Source organism: Argiope bruennichi, chromosome 7 (genome assembly GCF_947563725.1).
Source record: "Argiope bruennichi chromosome 7, qqArgBrue1.1, whole genome shotgun sequence".
Classification (NCBI taxonomy): Eukaryota; Metazoa; Arthropoda; class Arachnida; order Araneae; family Araneidae; genus Argiope; species Argiope bruennichi.
This window is the reverse complement of record NC_079157.1, coordinates 58369889-58396245: the sequence shown is the minus strand read 5'-3', so window position 1 is coordinate 58396245 and position 26357 is coordinate 58369889. Positions and strand designations below refer to the sequence as shown.

The window sequence follows — 26357 nt, the reverse complement described above, 5'->3', positions numbered from 1 at the left end:
ATTTTATTTTTCATGCGATTTCTTCACTAATTTTTAATAAATTGTTGTGTGTGTGTTGTGCACGTTATGGCTGTTATGAAAAGCATTTCTTAAAAATGATATAAATACTGGCAAATCAAACTTAAAATATAAGTTTTCTATTATATTTCAGATTTGAGGTACAAATATCCTTTAATTCATTTATTTTATTATCATCTTAAGTTTGTAGCTTCTGAATAGATTCATTTATTAATACTTTAGAAAATGAAATTTTTAAACTGTGATTTATTTATTATTTCAAATATACGCATGATGAAATGCATTTTTTACTAATAATTGTAGAATATGTCATTAATTATTTTCCGAATATTTTATAATTACTGTATTTTAGCCTGTACTGTATTTATTGTTTATTTAATTTATTTTCATAATTATTTTGAAATCTCTAAATATTTTTTATCAAATGGTGTTTTTCATGATGAATAAATCATAACCTTAAAGGCGAATCATTAAGTGATTTTTTTAAAATTATTTTTCTGAAAATAATAAAATATTTCATTTTTTATTGAGAACACACATCTGTCACAAAATCCAGAACTCTGATACATTAAGAAGTAATTGAAAAATCAGTTACAATAATTCCTTATTTTTAAACACAAAAAGAGAAGGTGTAATAAAAATGAACAGAATACAGATTTTAAAAAAAGTAAGCTTAACTGAAAGGGTGTAGATAGTTTTGAACTTCTAATCAAACTTTTTTATTTTTTATTTTATGTCACGTATTTTAACGATCTCACTTTCTATTATCTGTTAGGAACATCCTTTTAGATAGTATCTATCTCTTTTCGATAATTTCTCTGAGACTAACGAAGCAAAGTGCATATCAATCAAGGACGATATCTAAAACAGAATATTCGCTGTTTTCACTGATGCACTGCCAGTAGGAAAGGCCAACACCGGAAAGCTTCCACAATGGTTGCAGTGAGTATATATAATCTCTAAAATAATTTATATGAATTGTTTGATTGTAGTTAATTATTGTATTTCAAAATAACTTTTCATCAATCTTTTGAATATCTATTAGAGTTGTATTGTGATGTAACTTTTAGTTATATTCACATATGCTTGAAAAGAAATTGTTGTTATAATTGTTTCCTAAGGAAATCTTTTAATACTTTTTTAAGTTATATTCACATATGCTTGAAAAAAATTGTTGTTATAATTGTTTTCTAAGGAAATCTTTTAATACTTTTTAAGTTATATTCACATATGCTTGAAAAAAATGTTGTTATAATTGTTTTCTAAGGAAATCTTTTAATACTTTTTTAAACATATGCGAAAGGTATTTTCTTAAAAGCTATTGAGCAGTGGTTTGAACATATGTAATAATTGTATTCTAAAATAGCTTTTCAACAATCATTCGAATGTAGATATAATTGTATAGAAAAGTAATTTTTCCAATAAGTGTTCGAATGTATATATGATTTTTGTATCTAAAATAACCTCTCAAGAATCATAAAAATATATATAATAGTTGTATTCTAAAATGAATTTTCAGAATTTATTTGGGTATATATATCAGTTTATATTCTAAACAAACTTACCAACAATTGTCCCATGAACGGAATTCATGATGCTTTAATCAAATATTGAAATTAATTATAACTTGTATTAGTTTTTAGCCTATGTCGAAAATATAAGCTAAAGTGCTGAAAAAACATTTTTATAAAACAAAAAATTATATCTAAATTATTTGCTCGACTGTTCTATTGTTTCTATATTTTATTATCAATTTGTGTTTCTCATATTTTTTGATTAAATTTTTACTTATTTTAATGCTTTAAACTTCATTATTATGACATCAAAAATAATACTTACTTTTCAATAAACATTTACATGAATAAACAATTTCAAAAAAAATTTAATTGCGAAGTATTTATTTCAAATACAGCAAATTGCATGAAAGATTGTTATAAATTCCATGGTATCAAAACATTAAAAAAAATACAACTAATCATGTTACTTAAAATTAATAGATTTAAAAATTGATAATTTAAGCAATCAAATTATTTTCAAAACTCGAGTCCTTACAGGAAAGATGTTCTAGTCATATTTCATCTGAATTGTCAATTAAAGCTAAAATACATCATAAATATAAAATTTAAAGGTCTGTAAGAAAATCAACAAAGCATTATTGTTTTTAATAAACTGATGTTTCAAATTCATCTTTTTTTAAATAAATGCTCTCAAAACATTTAACTCATTAACAATGAAAAATCTCTAATTTAGAAATAATTTCTACAACACTAAATAGTAACAAATCTAATGTAATTAAATATTAATTTTTGGTGACAAGCGCATTAAAATATATTGAAATTGAAATTGCGAACCAATTGTGATTTGATTTTGTCCATTTTATAAATTTATTTAATTATTTAAAAGAAAATACACTACAAAAATACACCTATCACAGAGTGCATTACAAAAAGAAATGTATAAAATTTAAATAAAAGTATACATTTTTTAAAGTAATTAACATGTGTGTATAGTAAATCTAAAAAAAAAATTAAAGAAAATTTAAAAAATTACTAAATTGTAAACTCTGGATCTTAAAAATATTAAAAAAAAGATTTTAAAGCTAAAGATATTCAATTTTAAAAAGTTCAAAGTTCTCTAGGAATATAAAAGTTGAATATAGTCATAAATTTAATAGAAAATTTAAGTTTGCTATTAAATTAAGTCGTCGAAAGCTGTATAAATTTCACATTAAAAATTAGCAGAAGAAATAATTAATAAAACACATAAAAATAAAATCTTCCACACATAATTAATGGAATACAAATTTACCGTATCATGAAAATCCTATTGCGTAAATAGCATTTTAAAGGACTCATGTAATATGGCTCTTATGATAATTATACATAGATAGCAGTATCAACAATAAAGTTTCGAAGTACTTAAAATAATTCAAAATAGCATTGCCGTTCTAAATGATACAAGCTTTGCATATTGTTACTCATCCAACTGTGTTTATCAATTTATTGTAAATAAATTTTCCATTGAGTCAGTGGTGTACATTTTATCTGACTTTATTTTTTGTTTTTAGGTTAATTATTATTCTATTGCAAAAACGACTTATTTTTCGTGCCTGATTTTTTATTAACTCTTTAACATTAAATCGGCTTCTTCTTTCTTATGATAAGTATCAGGCACCCCGATACCGCTTTAAATGTTATTATAGGGTTAAATGTTATCATATGCTTCTAGGAATATATTGATAAAACATATTAATTCAGGAGATCTCTTAACTATTAAATACATGCATGCACCTTTTGCTAATTTTCATTAAAATTATGCGTGACTCAGTTGCTTATCAGTTACAAGTTGTTCGCCCATCTTATTAATTGTATTAATTTAGTAATATCAACCAACTTAGATGAACAATATTTTTACCACACCAAATGAAAGTATTATGTTAAATTTTACTAACACAATAAGCACAAAGCATTCTGGCTAATTTGATATGTTTATATCAAAGAAGAGAAATTGATTGGCAAATAAAATTGGCGAAATCAGTTCAGTTCTTAAAACTAGGGACTCTGACACAGTTCTATTTTGTGATATCTCTCGAGAATGGAGTGTGTGACCAAGAGGTGCCCATTGATGATGCATTTAAGTGATCTTGAGTTTTAACGAAGTGAATCTCATGTTGATATGCAATAGTTGCAACCCTTGTTGTAGTAACTTGAAATTTATTACAGTAATTAATATAATAATTAATACTATTTAGAATAATTTTTTTGTTATTTCCTCTTTAATATTTTCTACTATACTATTTAAATATAACATCACTATAAATGTCCCCAAAACTTATCTTTAGAGGTAACGCAAAAATATTGGAACTTATTGCAGAACACCAAAGTAATCTCAATACAAATAAAAGTCATTGTGCCTATATATGTATATGTGTTTTACATTTCCTTCTAAAACATTGGGACCATTTCAACCAAACTTTGCTCATTATTTTTTAGAACAAAAAAAAAAAATGTCAATTTTTCAACCGTTAAAACTTAATGAAATATTCAATTAATTAAAGATTAAGCGAAATGTTGCCTTTTTCTGCTATAACTTCGGAAGAAATTATCCTATAAGAAAATACATTAATACCATCTTAAGATTCAAAATTTTACCTTTTTCAGATAAACAAATGCAAGTTTGTGCAATTTTGCCATCATTTTTTTAAAAATATAACACAGATGATTTAGAAATATAGTAACAGTAAGGCTGTAGTCTGTTCTACTATTTTTGAAATTTCTTTCACCCCCCCCCCTTTTTTTTGTCTTTTGGAATTTTTTTATTGATTTAAAGCACTTTTTTTATCGATGTTTAAAAGATCTCAAAGAAAGGAAGAGCTGATATACCCTTCAACTTCAAGAAGTGCCATGACTATCTATCAAGTGTTATAGTGTAATAAAAGGACTTTCTATTATAATAATTCTTATAAGATTAGAAGTTAAGTTTAAAATATGATAGATAAATGAATTTTAATCTGGAAGAGCGCCTGGTTTATTAGCTAGAATAAACTAGCGTTATAGAAGAGAATAAGAAAATTAAAAAAAAAAATGTATAAAAAATTATTAGCAAACAAAAAAATTTGATAAGATTTTAGAGACAAAAGAATTTTTTAAATATTGTATTAGAATGCGAAACTTTAAATTGAAAAGATAACGTTTTCTTAAACCAATTTACATTTATCTTGAACTTCTCCAGAATTAGATATCTTTTCACACAATAGTATCGATAGCTCTCGAAATTATATTTTTCTTTTTTCCATCGTTTTTTTTTATCTCCAAGTGCCAAACGATTTATTTTATTTTTATTAAATTTTTTAGATAAATTAAAGTTTTATGGCGTCATAGTTGAAATATCTATATACGTATAAAGATAAATATTTGAACATGTGTTTTATTTAACAAATCTACAGTTTTTACATGAAATTTGGCACATATTCTCTTCAAAACAAAAGAACGGTTATTGTCAACTTTTAAAATCCGAAAGAATTAAAATAGGATTTAATTAGCAATTTATTAACAATGTTTTAGATATTTTTCAGTTATATCTTTCGAAAATATTATTCACAGATGCGAATTTTACATTGTCTTAAAATGCAGAAGTGTCTTTTTGATGTTGCCGATTTTATATCCGTATATTTTGTCTCTAGGATATTTTTTAAATTTAATTTGATACATAATCTGTAACAATGTTTTGATTATTATGCTGAAATTCATATTAATTTCATTTTTCCATAAAACCATTCAATCGTCTGCTTTTGCCTGTGTTAAAATTAATATAATAAATTTATTTCTTCTAACAATAACGCTGAAGTAGGATTTAACACTTCCGCTTTAATTTCATAATATATATTTTTGAATTTGTGAGTGCTTTAATTTTTTTATCGACTGATTACATTATTCATAAGCTGATTAAATTAATCTTATATTAAGATATAAAAATCTGAATAAATCCATGCCAAAATTAATAGATTAATTATTAGCCAGGAAAGTTTAATGGCTAATTAGCGAAAATTAGCGAATATTCCGGATTAAAAGCAGGTTGTCTTAATATAAAATAAATATAGCTTAAAATGTTTAGGAATTATATGAATTTTTTTAAGATCATTTACGAATATCACGAAAAATAAAAGAATAATAGAGATAATCAAAAGGCTAGAAATGCATTTTTCGAAACAGCATACATTAAGAAATTATTATAAAAAAATGTAATAGAAATCTTGCAAAAGATAAAGTATTGCATGAAATATTGTAGAAAGAAAAATCAAATTTAAATATAAAGTATCAAAGAAAGAATATTTATATAAAGGAGCACCTAATAAAAAATTTTATTGAATATTTATTTTTAACATTCAATATTTTTCATGTTCTGAATTCCATTAATTTCATTCTGGTGATTTTTTTTGTTTGTTTACGTATAAGCCTTTTTCAATTTTATTGTATTTTCAATTTTTTGGCGTATTTATGATGCTTAGTATTTATAAAAATAAATCAGTCGAGTAATAAGTGAACATTTGATGCACAATAATTATTAGACTTTAATTTTTAAGTTTCACATCTCGAATTTCATTTTGTGGAATTCTTTTGAATAATAAAATTAATTTCTTTTATTTTGTATTCCAATTCAAACTACATATTTATCCCAGCATAATTTCTAAATAGATAGGATTTGTGAAAATGATGTATCGAGTAACAAGTGAAATCTTAACATTTAAAGATTTTAGAAGCATTTTCGAATTCTGAATTTTATTCTGATGAATTCTTTGGATAATAACTCGCAATTTATTTAATGTTCCAAATTATGATATTTAGTTTCGAAAAAAAAATGAGATTTAGAAAACAATATTGCCGAATTGTAAGTAAAATTTTGATATTTAGCAATTTTGAGTTACTTAAAGATCTTCATATTCCCTATTTCATTTTGACGTTTTTTTTTAATTATTATTTTATTGCTTGCATGTCTTTGGAAATTATTGTTCTTTGAACTTATTTATGAAATTTATTTTTCGTAAAGAAGTTATTTATAAAGGCGATTCTATTGCATTATTTTTCTTTGAGTTCGACTAGACAATTTTTGTATAAACACAATAAATTTAATAAGTATTCTACAAATAAACAAAGAAAATTGTTTTTATCCATCAATTAAACTCATGAAAAAAGATTAAAGAGTAGATTATTTATTTGTCTAAAATTTATCTTATCAACAAAAAGAAAATACATATTATTTCTTTCTTATTTCTTACAGATTTTGTTGCACATCTGCGAGATCATTAGGATCGTCTTATTCTTGACATATCCGGTCGCCAATTTCTGCCTGAACCTAGTCTACCGCCTATTGATGGGACCGACCAAGACACTCCCTCCAATAGACAATAAAATACTTTTGATGCCAGCAACTGAATTGGCAGAGAAGATAAGGAAACGGCAGGTAAATTTTTCCTGCAGAAAAAATATTTACCATAAAAGTGAGAGTGAACCAGGTTGGATAAGAATACCTCAAACCATTTTCTTGTACTAAGTGCAATCTATTGTCTAAATATTTGAAGTAAAATTTGTTGGTAATTATTTCGAAATATTTGCAAATTTAAAATTTTAATGATTTACCTGAACTTTCTTATTATTAAAGCATGTGACTAAATACAAATTGCAGTTTTTTGCAAAAACGCATTAAAATGTTTAATTAAATTAATTAATTTTAATTTTTTTTCCTAAAAAAGATTGGAAAAATATGTATGAACCAAAATAAACAAATAAAATCAAAAGATTTTTTAAAAAAATTGGGAGAAAAGACTAAAAAGAGAAATTGAGCAAAAATCTTTAGTTTAAACCTTTTAGATAAATCTTTAGGTTTATTAAATAATTTGATTAAAGTTTTGCTTATGGAATATATTATTTAGTTTTTGAACTTAAAAATAAGCTATATTCTTACCCACTCTCTAAATACTGACATTCGACTGATAAATAGTACGAAATTTTGAATTCTTTGTGCGCATTGAGAAGCAATCAAAGAACTAGATGTTTTTTCTAAATGAATAAATTATTTATATTCCAGTCGTAGAACTGCAGAACATATTGAGAAATTATTACAGCAAATTTGAACAAAAAATGTGCATTAGATTTTAATTTACGAAGTTTTTAGATAGAAAATACAACAAAAGATAAGAATTTGAAAAAATAGCTTTTAAAGATGTGAAGCAAAATTAAAACGGATATAAATGCAAATATAAAAGCTAGTACTGCGAAGAATATTTTGTCACGAAGAAAATTCGATTTTAGAAAATAATTTGGTTTATTTCAAAAGCCTAAGAAAAGATAAGGCAAGAATGCTCACTCTCCTTTCAAAGATTTTACTAAAATAAAATTTTTAAAAAAACTAAGGTACAAATTTTCATATCACAAGCAGATTATGAGATTTTCTCAACATAGATAATATTTACATAATGTTGCCAATAAATCTTTCTCCTTTATTTAATTTTCTTTAAATGCTTAAACTTTGCTACCACGTGATCAAAGGAAAGTATAGAAATAATTATAGAAATTTATTTCTTTTTAACGAAGCAATTTAGTAGGGTATATTATAAGGTTATTATAAGATATTATTATAGGATTACAATTATATAGGATTTCGTATTTGTTATTATAGATGGTGATTATTATTATCATAGAATAGAGCATAAATAAAAATTCTTTTCAATTTAAGAATATTTAAATTTGTTTATAAACACTGCATCTCGGTAGTGATCCTTAAAATATTGGCAGTTCAAGGATTAAGACATTTTGTACATATTTACTGCGACTTATAATTGTATTCAAAAATATTCATAACAAAACAAATTTGATAAATGCATCATTTCAAAGCAAAGTAGTAAAGTGAATTCAATGCAGTAAATTTATTTTTACACAAAATATATTTATTAAATTACCTTATTTTACACTAAGTGCTTTTATAAATTAAACTTATTTCCAAATTCCTAAGAAATTACAAAAACTTGCATGTAAATTTCAATGTTTACATATTCCCAATCAAAATCCACTACTGATAAATTCACAAATGTGATCTAAATAAAGGCAGCATTTGGTGCGTTTATTCCGTATGATTTCAGCTCACTTGCAAAGACGTGATGCGAGCGTACATCCAACGGTCCCAACTGATCCATGACTCCATCAACGCCGTGACAGACCAGAGATACGTGGAAGCCCTGCAGGACGCTGTGGCCGTCGATCGGTTCTTGGAGAGCGGCGAAAAGACGGAAGAACAGATAGCGGAGGAAACACCTCTTCTAGGAGTACCTTTCTCTTGCAAAGAAGTCCTTGGAGTTAAAGGTAATCACATTATGTAGGCATCTAACAAATTTATAAGGTATCAGTGGTTAATATGGATCACTAAAAGGTGATTTTATATAAAAATTTTTATTATTTGTAGGAATAAGTTACAAATGATCAATTTTTTTTTTTAATATAAAACTCTATTTGTATAGATTTTATTAAAGAAATTTATCTAGACTATACAAAATGAATATGAAAACTAATTTTTATGTTAATATTTTGTAAAAATTTAAATAGACAGAATGGGTCTGTCTAGAAAAAAAATTACAAAGTTTGAAATAAGAACAAATTAATATTGATTTTAATGTTTTGGTTCTGTAACCAAATTAAAATTTTAGAAATTTTTTTTTATGATTTCCTCATTATCTTATTAGTTATTAAATTTGCAATAATCTAGTAAAATTCTAAATCATTGATTTAAATACTTTTCGGCCGCCTTGTATTACTTAATCGTATTCTTCCTCATCAGTCTTAACAATTCCTGTTGGTAGGGCGCGGAAGTTAGCAGAGCTGAAAGTGCCAAATCAGATTTCATCGTCTTTATATAACCGTAGTTCAAATTACGAGATTCATATAAAAATGATATTAGGGTTGCTTCAAAATGGCACGTTAATATAATTAGGCAAAACAAACTAGCCATAACAATTGCGTTGCATAAACATCTTTGGTTACTTTCTATTTGCACTTGTATGATTACACATGTTATACAGAATAGAATTAAGTTATCCACAAGGTGATTAAAATTCAAACAGATTAATTCTTTGGGGAACTGAAATCTTAACAGAAAGCTTCACAATATCGTTATCAGCTCGTATACAATAAAATATATTTTAATGGCATAACATCTCTATTTCTTGTAAAGAAACTATTAAGGGCGATGGTAACCTCTACACCTACTTCTTTCCAGAAATAATTTTAGATGGGTGACGTTATAAATTTGTCAATTAGCACAAATACATTTTCTAATACATGATTTAGACAAAAGATGGCAGCACAAGTTCGATTCTTTTTCTTATTATTTAAAAACGAATTAATTCCGTTTTCATTAAGAAAAATAAAATTAATAGCATTCTGAAAGGGCTAAGTTGCAAGCAGATGAAAAAAAATTAGACACTTATTCTTTATACATTTTAAAAATTCCGTCATTAATACCTACTGCCAAAAATTCTAACATTCATACTGCCTACTTTGATGGGGAAAAAATAATCAAGTCTAAATTTCAGGACTTGCACAGACTACAGGACTGACAAAAGCCAAAGGTCATTTGGCCGAAGAGGACGGAGATGCTCCTGCAATGTACAGGAAGGCCGGTGCTATCCCTGTCACGGTCACCAATGTCCCCGAAATCTGCATGTGGTGGGAGACAGCGAATCACGTTTATGGAATCACGAAGAATCCGTTCGATAATAGAAGAACAGTTGGAGGAAGCACAGGTTCTCTTTGCATTTGTTACTCTTATCAATTTTAATTTAACTCAATTTAATTGCCTACTTTTTTAGTGTCCAAACCATCCTATTCTCCCAATAGGAGTATAGATATTTTGGGGGTATGTTACTTTCTGATATACAAAGAACTTACCATTTTTTTCAACCACTGGTTCTTCAAAAGATATTTCTTACAAAGAAAATTCTTTTGAATCTTTTATGCATAACTGATTAGCTTAGAAAGTATTTTTTATTATCTCGAAACGTTGATGAGGATGTCGGTCCGCGTTACCACGGAAAGGAGTGCAGTAGCTTCTAAGAGTAAAGATTCCTGAGCACCAGAGGGCAGAAGTCTGACTTCTAGCGCATATGAACATGACACACACACACACACTCACATTCGCTTGCACAACCCCTTTTTACAGGGGGTGGGGGGCACATTCATACACCTCACAGATAGAACACAGATGAAGCACAACATGCCCGAACCTGAATTCGAACCCGGGACGCCCAGAGCACGGGTAAGATGCGCTACCCCTATACCAGGACGCCATCACGTTGATCTATTAATAATAATAATAAAAATTGGCAGGTCAGATTCTCATACCTTAGACTTTAAAAAGACATCTACACAATACAGGAAAAGCGTCGTATCTTTCTTAATTGATTCTCAAAAATGATAGAAAAACGAAGGATAAAATATTTGAAGATATACTGTAAACGATTTAATTTTAATTACAAAAAAATGTAATGTAAAAATTATTAAGGAAAGAATTTTTAAAATTTATTAAAAAATAGAATAAAGCATTTTACAAATAAATCATCATCATTAAACAGATAATTTTTTAAATTTTAAATATTGAAAAATTAATGTGGTGTGATATCGGTGTTAGAGGCTATTATCATGTGAAAGGTGTCCCAAAACTAACACAAGATTTGAATCTGCCGCCATTCATGCAGTAAAGTGTTGGTAACCTGATTAAAAAAACCATTTACAGCTGATAGTTTAGGGTTAATAAAAATAGAGCGTTACACGATAGAAAAACGTGTTAACGCAAAATTTGAATTATTTTTTAAATTGTGATTTTTTCATTGAATCCTAAAATACACAGGATAGGATTATGTATGCAAAAACACATAGAACAAATGGCCTCCACTGCTTTGATGGCACATCTTTGTCGAAACTCTTTTGTCGCACTCTTTTGTCGAAATTTTCCATGATCATTTTGCATAAATGTGGCTAAATTTCGTTGAAGCAGCATTGAATTTCCTCCTTCAATACGCACGTGCATGTGGGCTAGCTGTCATATACCTTTAACTTTAAATGACCCCATCAAAAATCCAATGCTGTTGAATCACCTGATCTAGGGCGCCAATTCCCAAATTTTGCAATTGTGGCCGCCAGACTTGAATCATTTTTGAAATATTGTTCAGCAATGAAAACACGTTGTTCTATCGTGTAATGCTCCATTTTTACTAACTCTAAACTATCAGCTGCCAAATGGTTTTTAATAGGGTTGTCAACACTTTACTACACGTGGAAAATTTATATCTTGTGTTAATTTTGGGACGCCTTTTAGAAACACAAAAATCTGGCTTGGTTTTAAATCAATTAAAATCTTTCCGACACGACAATTCCTATTCTCTAAAATGTATTCATGCCAGATCTCATAATCCTAGGTTCAATAATTTGCCTTGCAGAGCGCCAATGCACAAGAGACGCATATACGATTTTATAATAGTAGAGATATAATGAGTAAATATTGCAATTGTCAAAATATTTAAGATTTTGACGAATGTTCTCTTTATAGATCTTATTGAATCCGAAAAGATCATTATGACTATTTTCTGTGACAAACAGTAGTTCAATGACGAAATGAGATTGTCGAATGAAATTTAACAAATGATTTTCAATCAAAATTGGTATCAAATTTGGACGGAATCCGTAGAAACAACTTATTCTGTCCGAATGTATAAGTACATGCAATGACTTAAAAAGTAATGATATTGATGAGTGATATTTTTAGAATATTATCATTGTATCCAATTTATAGACCTATGTTTGATTTTGGACTAAATCGATCAACCAGAAGAGGCAGAAAATGCATACTCAGTTTGCTTTACTATTCTTAGAAGCTAAACAGAAGAAACGATTATTTCTAAAAATATTTGAAAAGTCGTGGGAGGAGATTGCGTTTTGATATATCTTCACAACCATATGATGATTGTTTTTGTTATATAAAATATGTAGCAAACTGCGCCATTCAGAAAAAGTTTACACTGCTGTGGTTGAGTGAGTTGAAGCCGAAGAAACGAAAGAGAAAGAACATGGTCGATGTTTAGTGTTAGTGGTATCCCGATAGATGCTGTTTTTTTTATAGCTTTTGCTTAGATTAATTTGTAAATTAGTAATTTATTTACGTGTCTACGGTTCTTGTCCATGTATGTTATCTGTATCAATAAGAAAAAAATTTAAATCCCTGCAAACTATTAATAACAATATATTTATTAATCCTACTGTTTTACAGGTTTGTAAGACCTATTCACTACCATTATTTCGAAGAACTGCGCTAATAAAAACTAAAAAATATAAAAATTTTAAAATCCTCTTGATTTCCTGTACTTAATGGTGAATTAATTAAGATTTACCATTTAAAAATGTAACAAATTATTCAATGACATTGAATTCCATATTTAGTATTTCTTTCAAAATTCCAAATGGTTTTCAAAGAGTCTCTAAACAAAATAACAGAATCAGAAAATAATTTTGTATTTTTTTTGTATTTGACTAATCAATCATAAAACATTTTATCTCTACATAAAAGGTGGCGAGGCAGCTTTGCTGACCGGCGCAGGCGCTATAATCGGCATCGGAACAGACATCGGAGGAAGCATCCGTATTCCATCTGCGTTCTGTGGAACTTATGGGCATAAACCATCGAGAGGTAACATTTGCCGCTTTATTCAATACAATATCTTTATGTTTTTATGGCCTTATATAGCACGCTTTATCGCTTGTCGAAATAACTACTTAATCGTTAAATCTCATTTTCCATTTCATTATTTTACTACAAAAACGCAAAAAAAGACAATTCAAATATACAGAATAAATTCTTCTAGTTATGACGAATGCGCATGAGCAATGTCGTCAATCATAACGACCTGAAAATTGACAAAATGGAGGTACCATTAAATATAGTTGGGAAACATTTTAGCAGTCATACTGGGATATTTCTTCAACTAAATCAAATTTCACCCTATACAAATCATTAGTTGCCAAATACTCTTCGTCCATATTGGGGCACAAAATGTGAATGATATAAGTAATTCGTCAGTAACTAATGGCAGTACTATTAGTATTCGTCATTAGTTGCCAACTGACGAATAATGTCTTCGTCTATAAAATGCCGAAATGTGAATGCTAAATGGTCCTTTTCTGGAAAGATCCTTGAGTGTGAGACTATCTAATATAATATCTTTTGCATGAGCAAGCTTAAAATGAATCAAACCTTTTCCAACTGAGTCCGAAACCGTATTCAAAGCAACATCCAAGCTCAAATACAAGGGAGAAAAGATATAATCACAGTTATTTTACATCCATAAATATCATTATTTATGGATGATATTTATGCATCCATAAATATCATTAAAACTGTAGTAAACGGTTTCATATTACTATCATTTTTTATATGTTTGTAAAGTCTATAGATATTTATTTCTGTTTTATCTCGGTATATACTCCGGTGTTTAATAAAATTCCCGTGTTGTGCCCATCAAACCCGCGCAATGACCATAATGGTTATGGTTACGGGGGTATAAGATAACGTTTTTTTTTTTTTTTTTTTTTTTTTATGTAGCTAGTGTTGAAATGCTCTTTAGCTGTAGCTTACGAAGTTTTCACAAGCTCCCATTTTTCGCTAGATTGAGAGAAAATGTATTGACATTGGCATTATTATTATTAAATGCAAAAAAGTATTCTATATTGTGTGAAATTGACCGTTACAATAGCATATTTTTAATGCCTTACCATGAAAAAAACTATATTGGCACAGATACTCAAACAAACATCAGAGTCATGTATTATTATTATTAAAAACATTCTAAATTGTATGAAATTGACCACTGAAATAGCCTATTTTAATGCTTTAACTGTATGCTTCATGCACGAGGAAATAAAAATGAATATGAGCAACCTCATAGAGCATACAATTGTTGTTGTTGTTTCTAATGGCACTTGTCATAGACAAGCTCACTGAATTTAGAAGTCAGTGACAGCATACAATTGTCACTGATATGAATTGTAACAAAATTCTAATACACTTGGAAGTAAGTCCTTATGGCATAGCAAAAGATATTTAGTTTAGTGGTTTGAGAAAAGAAGAGATTTTGTAGGGGAAATTGCAATTTGCAGTTTTGTGGGAAAATAAAAACTAACAACGAATTAGTAATTTTGGTAACAATAAAAAGAATTAAAAATATTTCTAATCAGTTTTGCGATGCAGATATCAACACATCTTGATTTCCAAGTCAAAATTTATAATAATGTTTCTATTTCGGAATTTGACCTGAATATATAACAGATCGTTGAATTTATAAATTTATATTGGAAATTTATGATAGCTTTATAATTGCAGCTTGGACCACATATATATTTATAAAATCTCTAGAATCTCATGTTTCAATGCACCATAACGTAATTTTACTTGTATTTAAAGCTAACTACAAGTTCAATATTATTTATTCGTAGGCATCGTATCCAACTGGGGAACTTTCCCTTACTGCCAAAAGTCACCGGACAAGAACGACGATAGACCACAGCTTCACTTTGTTAGCACGGGTCCCATGTGCCGATATGCTTCAGATTTACCTTTGCTACTTAAAGTTCTTTCTGGTAACGACAAAAGGATACGACTGAACGAAAAAGTATACCATTTTAATTTCTTTTTCTTTCTTTTTTTTAATTAATATTCTGAGAGAACTTTACAAGATTCATTATTAACCCCTTATCTGCCGAGGATAACTTGTGAGATTCGGTCCCCAGTGCCACGTATATATATATATACGTATATAGTTGCAAGACGTATATAAACACCAGGGGCAGTTAGCACATTGACTTAGAGAGACGTATATATACGCCATATATGCCCGCGGCAGGCAAGGGGTTAATAATCGATATTTGTTTTTCTTTTTTTTTACATAAGTTTTCCACCAAGACAGTGCTGGATTTGGGCACTTTGCGACGATTCGTAGTAAAATTAAGAAACTTCTCTTTTAATAAAAATGTTCAATTTAGCTCCATATTTCAGCAGATTTTTAACCTTTTAAAGCTTTCAGTTAATATAGTTTATTTTACTTTTTTAATTTTGTGAATATTTATTTGCTTTTATTTAAATATTATGTTACCATACTATCCAGCATCGAAAGGTTTGCACACAACAGTATTAAAGCAGATGCTCTATTTTTTGAATATTCTAATAAAAAATGAAAATAATGAAGCAGATAGGAATCTGATCATTAAATTTGAAAAGTATTAATATTATCCTAATATTTTATCATTTGTAGAATCATAGTATAATATAAAGACTTATTTATTTGGAAAATAGAGGAATTGAGAATTTAATAGTGGAATAAATAGAGAAAATAATAGAGAAGTAATGTTTTTAAATCGATCTGCTAGCGCCCGATTCTCATCCTAGCTGCTGTGGATAGTTACTTAGCTGCAAAACCGCATATGCAACATGATCATGCATATGCTGCACTAACAACTAACTACTTTTGGGGTGCTTTGCATAGTAGTCACATGCTGGTTACTCCGCATATAAATGCCATGTTCTGGAGTCTTAAATTTCTTGGTATATCGCAGATAGGTATTTTTATTTCAAGCTTGCAAAATTTCGTCATTCGAATGCTTTGAAGCAGCGCATATCAGTATTAGCTCATTCAATAACATCACAAATAACCACTAAACACCTGGCAAGTCAATTACTGCTTGGAATTATTTATTTAGCCATTAATTGAATTTTCATTGAAGTTTAGTGACGTACAAAGAAACTAGTAGGATTGCTTTCTTTAATATAACTGAAACTTATACCTAATTATGTGTTTCCCCTGGAGGAGAGTGGGCATATCTAAGAACATAAAATGTCTAACAATATTGCGATGATATAGTAAGGTATTGCACGGCATTTGGAATATCGAATAACATCATAAAGATATAGTGTGTTAATAGAACCATACACATTGAGAACAGAAGATCGGATATTGACATATAAATAAGTAGATTCTTAATTCTCTCAAGAGTACAATAATAATGATGTTGATGCATCAACAGTCTCATCTCCTATATCAGGACGTACCTCCTTTTAAGGTTTCTGTGCATGAGATGAGTGATGGAATCTTTATACATAACTATTTATATGTCACGATTTATCTTAAATCTTATACATAACTATGCATATATACATATGATGCTCTAACTATTTTTATTTTAAAAGAAAACAATAGAAAAAACTTCAGTTATAACTCATTATAAACATCAAACACACGCAAAAAAAGTGCGTTCAGAACTTATGACTTTCAAATTATTAATAGGTTTTTAATATTTAAAAGCTGTAATTAGTCATCTTAAAAACCTTTAAAAAATTATTACTATTTTAAAAATTGGCATTGGGAGTTTTCAGTTGATTCTAAAATATTCCTTGCAGTAGCCCAATCATTCAATTTTTCCTGAATGCTACAGATGAATGGAATTTTCTTTATGATAATTAATCATTTGTAAATGAAAAATCCTTGATTGGCTTTCACTTCGCGCTTTAAATATAAAGGAAATTACTAACCAAACATTAAAAAGTCACTACTTTAATTATTTTAAAGCGAAACAATAATTGCTTGATAAAGAAACGTTTATTAAGAGTAGTGATTTGCAGTGTACGCCGCTTAAAGTGATCACGGTTAATTTTATCCTTCGCTTTGTTATGATCAAAATCCCAAATGAGTACACTCCAATGTATAAAAAAATATTAATTTAGTGTGGTCACTGATTCTTTATAGCTAATTAAATCGTTTAAAATTCTTTGACGCGCAGTAGTATGACAGTGAAACCACTACTTTCTAAAAATTATTTCTAAAAGCGCGGTGGTTCCTGATCGAAACATTAAGTCTAACAAAAATATTTTAATTTCAATAATTGCCTTTAGATGGCAGCACGGTAGTAAATATCCCAGTTACGTACAGAGCGAATAGGAGTGGTTTCCCCAGTGCTTTCCCGCTTGTTCTGTAATAAATTAGCATGTCAGAGAACGCCTTACATAGGATTGGCGTATAATAGTAACCAAATATTAACTTTTGGCAGAAATTTTGGATTTTTACTGAATCCATAATGTCTTCTTTGGCGAGTTATTTGGCAATTAATACCTGGCAAGTGTTAATAGTATCCGAAAGAGGAATTTGTATTTTAGACACCTTTTTCTCAACCGATTGAAGCAAAAAATTCACACAAAACTGCACTTGTAGTCACAAAATTCTATAACAAATATGATATATTTAAATTATTGCATTTTTTGATCATCGCGTTTACATGTTTCTGAAAATACAGACCGACAGTCAACTCGTAGTTGGATTTGGCTCAAAATTTGACAGGTGTCTACGCTATAGAGGTTAAATCTATGTACTGAATTTTATCTTTCTAGCTCTGTTCGTTTTGTAATTACCGTGTTAACTTATATTCGAAAATTTGCTGTAAAGACCAATACCAAATTTCAACCGTCTTGCTCGAAGCGTTTTCGAGTTATCCTTATCATAGACAGACAGACGGACATTTTCCAAAAATGTGTTTTTCGAACACAGGGAAGTCTGTAACGTGGAGATTCGTCAAAACCTAGAGTGGGAATTTTCTGAAAATTATTATACTTTCTCTATACTACGTATATGAAAAAAAAAAAAAATGTGTCATTTTTAATGCCTTTTCTCAATGCCTTCAAATTTTTTTTCCCTCAAACATAAAAACAAACAAATTCAAAAATGTACCCATAAATTTGTTTTATATAAGCAATCTGTAACATACACTTTTTCCCATATCAAATCGCGTACGAACAGTTCTTCATATTTCACGTCTTTTCAAGTGGTTTGAGAAGATATCACCACACAACTATGGCATGAAATTCTCTACCACTTGAAACGAGTTCGTGAAACAGATTCGTTTCCCTTCCCCCTCCCCTCCCCCGACTCTGTTAGTCAAGTGGCTTTAAAATTTATAATCTGTCATGTGTTTTGTGGTTGAGGAATTTATTTATATTAGAGTAATGTTTATACGAATTGGGTGGTTGAAATTTCTTCTCTGCAGTTGCGTTCTTTATATATTAGCAAGTAGTCATATTCAGGGGGTGTTAAATATCTTTTTAGTATAATATAATTTTCTTAATTTTTAAATAGTTAATTTAAACATTATGTTTCTTTGTAGCTTGAAGTAAGGTTGTTAATTGTATTTAACGTCTAAATGTGTCTTAAAGAACTTACCATTTCTGTGGTGCTAACTTTAGTTGAGGATAACTGGTTATTGAAATTGTTTATTATTCTTTTATAATTGTTTTTCATGTTGTGTGAGTGTATAAGAAGTTTTCATTGATAATATTATATGTTTCAGTATTTCCATAAAGGAAAAATGACTAATTATTTTACAAAAAGATTTTTAAAGTATTAATTTTTAATTAAAAAAAATAGCGCGTTGGTATTCCATTGAAGCCACCACCAACCTTCGTGGTGCAGTCTACTGTAAGTTTCTTAGCGGTATTTTCTCTTCTTTTAGACAATATGCATGTAAATTAATTATATCATCAGAAAATATATGCTATTCAAAGGCTTATAAGGTTTGAGGTAATGTTATAAAGTTCGAAGTAAAGAGATCATCAGTCCTTTGTTTTTAACAATGTTAACGACTGACATTTATGGAATTCCACTTGTAGAGAAACATCTCGGAGTCTTTTTTCTTTACCTACGGGATGGATTTCACTTTTCTTTTTTGTCTGAAATGTAAAGATTTGGATCCGTTTGAAGGGACAACTGCATTACTAGGCCTAACCAAAATCTGTTGAACAGCCTTAAACGGTTTCCTACAAAAGAATTACTATATCAGAATGAATATATGGATGGTTGTCCATAATATTCAATTCAATAACGGCGTAAAAAATTACATTTCCATTGGTATTCCATTGAAACCACCACCAACCTTCGTGGTGCAGTCTACTGTACATTTTTTAACGGTATTTTATCTTCTTTTATTTTAAAAAAAAAGAAACATCTGTGCTTCTAGCTCTATGCTTCACAAAACCGCTAGTCCGAAACCTTGAATTTGGAGTTAGTCCCAAACTATATTGCGGTATCTAATGGATAATACAAAGACACATTTTTAAAAATTTCAAATATTGCATGAATCATTCATTTTCTATAATAAAAAATTAAAATAACTAAACAAATATCTCAGAAAAAATTTTAATGGTTTACAAATTTAAAAGAAAAATTTACAAATTTTAAAAGAAAATTAAACAAAATTTTAAAAACTTTTAGACTTGAATCATTATTCCAGTTTTGTTTATCACGTTTAAATTCAAAACATCGTAAAGTACAAAGGAAAAATTAGCGCATTTTTAAGTAGTAACTGTAAGATAACTTCCTTTATTATAATGACTAGCATGAGTAATAAATACTTTACAAAATTTCGATACACTCTTTACTGTTTTTCAGGTTGATTTTCGTAAAGTCAAAGTTTATTACATGAAAGGACTACCTGGAAGGTTTAACTCGGCACGACCAGACGTGCGAAAAGCAATCATAAAGGTAAAATACTTTACAAATGTGTCAAAGTTTTATTACAAAATATACGTAATTGCTTATTATGTGATTTCTATGTTGATATTGTTATTCACCGTAAAGCAATGTTCACACGAGGCCAACTATTGGACGCAATAGAAGGTCATGACTACTTCAGGAACATCACATTACCATAACGGGACAATGTTGTTTCATCGGAACAACTATTTGCCATTGTCCCATTGCGGCCTTGGGTCATGACTTTTATTGCGCCCAATAGTTGACCTCTTGTAAATCCTGTTTAAAGGTGTGTTTACACTCAGCCAGCTCCAAACCATCCAGTAAGACGCCGCAGAGTAAAAACTGTACATTAGCATGTGCTTGACCCGTCGAGACAAGAACTTGGTATCGTCCGCCCTCTCAGCGCATGCGCAATCTTCCTTTTGCGCATGCGTGACTTACTGGAATCTTATAACTGGCCGAATGTAAACCCAGCTTAATATAAAGAGTGATATATCACATTCATTGTTATGAAAGGCAATTTCAACAGTTATTCTTTGAAAAGCATTTCTAAGCTAAGCAACAGATGCATCATTCTTAGACATTTATAAGCAAAGGCTTATCAAATTTTCTGTTCAAACAAGTACTTCTACAAGAAACAGATACAAAATTATTTTAAAAGAGATATTGAATAATTACTTTAAATTTACCCTGAAATGGTTGTTGTTGCATTTTTGCTGCTTCTCGAAACATTCATATATAAAGAAAAAAATTATGAAGACCACAATTACTAAATGGCATAAAAAGACTCTTCTGTTGTGTGGTAAAACTTCCTTTTATCTCCTTCTTTGATTAAATTACTCTATAAATAGCTTTGTTGTTAGCTAATACATAAACTATATGTGCACATTGTTGCGTGATGTCTGAGGGCCATACAACATATTTCGGATATATATATATACAATGCTTGGCTGAAAAGATAGAACTTTCGAAATTTCTAGCTTGATTTATTTCACTACGGGAAGCATAGTCAGGAGAAAGACGATGACAAACTAATGACGGTTCAATCGCGACGTAAGAGCAAACGAGAGAGAAATTTTTCCCTTCAGTGATTTTACTATAAGATTTTGATAAGGCTTTCTTTTTCACGTATCGACTTAAGAAAGAGAATCTTAGGTATCTTTAAAAGACGCTTTAGGGATTTATCCCTTTACTCGGAGCTTGAGGAAATACTGAATTCATCTATTTTCTAGAGCGCGTGTTAAAAGTAATGAAAGAAACAGTGGGAATTGGATCAGGGAATAAAGAGAACTTTTAGAATGACGTTAATATGGGCTAAATGAAAATAAAAACTAGGAAATCAATTAGGATTTAAATTAAACTAAGAGATATCATTACATATATATACTTTTTATGTTATTAAATCTTAATGAATGCCATCCATTCATAATGTCCGTTAGCGTACAAATTACAAAATTCACAATGTACTGTTTGCGCATTTAGTATTTAGTCATAAGTGGCTCATCCATTAGGGTTTCAGAGCTGCAGCACTTCCTGTAATTATTTGCAAAACATATTCACTACCATTTTTAATCTTGTTTGGCTATTTTTTCCACCTTAAGAATTCGATGAACAAGAAAAGTGAAGAAACGATAAATGCTAAGCAAACAGACTGAAAATTAATCAACAAGTAATAGAAATATAAGCTGAGGTTGCTGGAAGACTAAGTCCAGAAATCTTCAAAATTCTCTTTCTACACAACAGCGGAACGAAAAAAACCTAATATTCCTTCCTTTGAATTTGGGGGGAGGGGGCTGGGCTGTTCTGGTAGCAAATAAGGTTTGGCGTACAACCAATTGAGCGATACCCCCCCCCCTCTCCTTCTATTGCTTTTGCTTTCTTGTATTTTATATTCTTTTTTTAATCATCTCTTGTATATATCATTTTCTTCATTTTATAATGCTCTAATTCAAACTCGTTTGCTTTAATACGCAGTCGTTTTTATTTTTTTGAAATCAGGCGTAAAGAAACACGTTGATAATTTTTAAAAATGAGTCCGGATTGTTATAATTAAAGATTTTAGGCTATTAAAATATAAAACTGTTTTGTAAAAATTGCATTTTTATTCAATTTTCTTGTGAATTATCTTTTGCAGTACTGTTCGTTTTTCAAGAGACGGATCTCCACAGCTGTTAGCATTAAAAATAGCATTGGCTCATGCATTGATGCCACGGGGATGTCGTAACTTAAACTTAATTGTGGAATGATATCTTTTAATACATCTCCAGTTTCGATGAATTTAGTAGAAATACAATTAATTAATTAATACTTGCAAGAAATTAATGAATACTTTATTAACTAATACAAGTAGTAAATACATTGTTACAATATATTCGCTGAATTTATACTTGTTATATAATATTTTTCCTCTCATGTGTCTCTTTAAATCTAGTGTTTATTTACGATCACAGAGAAAAAAGATGAGCAGAAATAATGAATTGATCGATATGAAGCATTTCATGACCAATATCACATTTAAGCCTACAAATGTTTGTTGGAACCATGATCGTAAAAAAAATGACAAGACTATCTGAATATTAGTTGCAAACCTAAACCAGAGATTATTGGGAAAAAATTCCAAAATACAGTATGCTCCCGAGTATGCAACCTAATATAGCAGAAGGACAAGCCGGATAACAACAAAAAAAAAAAAAAGGCCGGAATTCTATGATTTCATTTAATTTATTTGCCCACCAATAAAACCACACAAAATTTTTAAATCAAAACTCACTGTTATAATATATATTTTCTCATTTCTTATTGAGTACTAAGCCCTCCATTTATCTCAATGTGAACACAGCCGTAGCCCGGTAAATCACAGAAGCACTTGCCAGTAACGTATTGAGTTAAAATAGAAGGTTCTGTACTGGTAGTTTATATATGTTTATATACTGCACTGCACATTTCAATAATTTATTAGAGAAAAAGTTAAACTTCATATTTTAACATAAACCCTGTAATGCCTACTAAATTTCGTTAAAGAAAACTAGGCTGGACAGTCACAAGCCGATATTCGGAAGTGTACTGTATAAATTCCGTGATGCCTATCTTAAATGCAGAACACATAAACAAAACGTTAACGAAAATTGTAGGTCCAATTCGTAAGAAAATTGACTCAAACTGATTTTATTTTTCATTGATAAATGATTACACAGATATGAAAAAGCATCCTAAGACGAGTCAAAACTTAGTTTTTAGTTTTTGAAAAAGTCCTTAATAGATGATAATGAACAACGGGAAGGACGCTGTTCTTTTCCTGTTACAAATTATATTTTGCACACGACACGTAGGAGGATCGTAGCAGAGGCTCACTTCCAGTGCCTTAGCAATGTTGTCAATACAACGCCATGGTTTCCTCATTTAATTACGATAAAAGAAAACTAGGGCAGATAGTACGAAAGCCGGAAAGCCGCGAACCGAATATTCGGGAGTGTACTACTTATGTAAATAAATGAATGAATTGAAATAAAAGCTCAGAAACGATGGAATGGTTAATTATTTAAAAATATTAAGAGCCAAGATGAGATTAAAAAGACATAAATAATATTTGACTTATTACTTCCCTTTCAGCTTATAAATCGATATTGATCATACTAAAGTGACTGTATTCAAACATAGAACAAATTTCAAAAAAAATTTCTTCATAATCTAATTTTTAAAGAATTTCAATTCAGTTGATATTTTTTAACATAAATTATTTATCGATTGTAACGAAAGGACACAATCAAGGATATTTGATTCAAATTCTGAATACATTTTAGTTGAGAGGAAGGCTGCATATCCTGAGAGGCGCATCTGATGATTCGTATAGAATAATACCATCTCATACTCTTCTATCTGCGACCCTTATAGTTATTGAACGGTTCAATGGATATAAAAAAGTTGCCTTTATTAATGATAAGGCATATCAATACTCCGTCCCGGCCGAACCAATACGGAAAAAACGATGGGCCGCCACAAAACAATCCTACTCAGCGCAGAGACGTAGGTCTAAGAACTTCTAGGTCCAATTGAAACTGGTTTAGGTTCTTCATTCCACCATCTACTCCTTTATTTTTAGAATATCAAGTTGTCTCTAGGTGCCCATTTCATGTCCATAAATACGGACCAAAACCTAATTCACATTACCTTAATAATCTACTAAAGAATAATAGCTATTCAATTTAGTCATCAGCAATCACAATACCAATACTGTACTAAACTTACATATTTGTTAGTGCATAATAAGAAATTATTATGCTAATATAGTAATGGCATGATAATTAACAGAGTTAATTTTAAAATTAGAACATTTCCAATAATTAGTTTATTTACATATGTACATGATGTTCATTCCAATGCTTATTCCGTGATTTCCATCTGCACCAACTTCATTTGGTTTTATTAAGGACTAGCCGCCTTTGGCGACCAGCCAGTTCGCTAATCTTAATGCACGTTAAAATTTTAACAATTAAATATTTTATGGAACTCCCATTTTAATTGCTTCTTCATTAAAATATTTTAAAACTTCAAATTTTAGTAGTCATATAATTCACGCATAATATTATAAAGGCCTTCAACCATAACGTAAGATGTATCTCTCTAATTTTCTGTTAGCTCCCGTAGAATTTATGCTTTAAATTAAAGTGGAAATGATTAAACTGCAATAAATATAATAATATTTTTTTTAACTGAAACGAAGCATTTTTTAAAAATATGAGTACTAAAAAAAAAAATTCGCTGAGTATTTAAACCTTATGGGCACTAAAGAATATTTTTCTTAATTTGTATAATATCTCAAGAAGTTTTCAACAAAATTTTCTCAGATTCATCATGAACAGATCGATTCATTACCAATGTTTAGTTTTAAATGCATCAAACACTAAGAAAATAAACAGAACAGTTTGAAATAATCTGTCGAAAACATATTAAGCCTTCAAAACCAAGTCCGTATCCGCTGAAAATAGTTGTCAACAATCAGAACACAATGCTCATGCGTGAATTTTCAACGCCAATTATGGTAACGCAAATGCGTGAATCTTCTACTCCAGTTGGAGTAACGCTATGCAGATTAGAAATTTTTAATTTCCTTTATTCTGTTTTATTTTAATTCAAAAGTACTTCAGAATGAATCTGAAAGAACGATTCATTAACAACGTTTAACTTTAAATGCATCAAACCTTAAGAAAATAAACAGAATCCTTTGAAATAATCTGCCGAAAATTTCTTAAGCCTATCCTCTTTAGCGTGGGAAAAAAACTGAAGCCTTATTCATTTGGCGATGGGGAAATGAAAAGAATTTTTTGGCGGGAAAGTTAGTTTTTAATTAATAATTAAAATTATAATTTAAAAAAGGGACCGCAGGTGCACATTCCCGACCTCTAAGGTATACATGTACCAAATTTGGTAGCTGTAGGTCAAATGACCTGGCCTGTAGAGCGCCAACACACACACACACACACACATTGAGCTTTATATAAGTATAGATAAAAACATATTTAAGTATTTTTCGTTTCATTTTCAGGCAGCAAAACATTTCGAAGAAGAATTCGGGGTCAAACCGATACCTCTGGACATTAAAGAGATGCAATACGCCTTCGCTCTGTGGAATGCCAAGTACCGAGAAATCGGCGCTGGGCCATTAAAAAATGAACTGTGCTACGGCAAAAAATCGGTCAACCTTTGGCTAGAATTGGTGAAGAGTTTCTTTCGATGTTCGGATCATACTTTGCCTTTGATTTATTTCGGATTATTAAAGCCTATGGACGACAAAAGGTACCACAAGTGCCTGGAAATGTACAAATCACTTCATAAGAAATTCGAGGCCATATTTGAAGAAGATGCCATTTTCCTTTTCCCAACCCACCCGGAACCAGCACCACATTACCTCATGACTATTCCTAAATTCTTTAACGCTGGATACACTGCTATATTCAATATTTTGGGTTATCCTGTTACTGCAATACCTGCAGGTTTGAGTGACGGGTTGCCCATCAGTATACAGGCCATCAGTGGTCAATTTAAAGACCACCTCACAATAGCGGCAGCACAGGAACTGGATAAAGTATTCGGTGGTTGGATCAATCCATGTCCAATAAATGTTTAATGAATTATTTGTGAGAAGTGAATTATATTACAAAGAAGGAAAAATAATTATTATGAAACTGTTTTGGTATTTGTTTGGTCTTTCTTATGTTAGTTTCTTTTTATAAAA

The 26357-nt window shown here is 29.5% G+C and overlaps 1 protein-coding gene across 1 annotated transcript; it reads left to right on the top strand.

Annotated features, from left to right (window-relative positions):
* Positions 1-803: 803 nt before the first annotated feature.
* On the top strand, positions 804-26312 carry LOC129976159 (fatty-acid amide hydrolase 2-like). Its single transcript, XM_056089588.1, has 8 exons — positions 804-960; positions 6796-6978; positions 8654-8873; positions 10100-10309; positions 13126-13245; positions 15048-15223; positions 20039-20131; positions 25668-26312. Exons 1-8 carry the CDS (start codon positions 952-954, stop codon positions 26247-26249), a joined length of 1593 nt encoding a protein of 530 aa, XP_055945563.1. The 5' UTR covers positions 804-951; the 3' UTR covers positions 26250-26312.
* Positions 26313-26357: the final 45 nt, after the last annotated feature.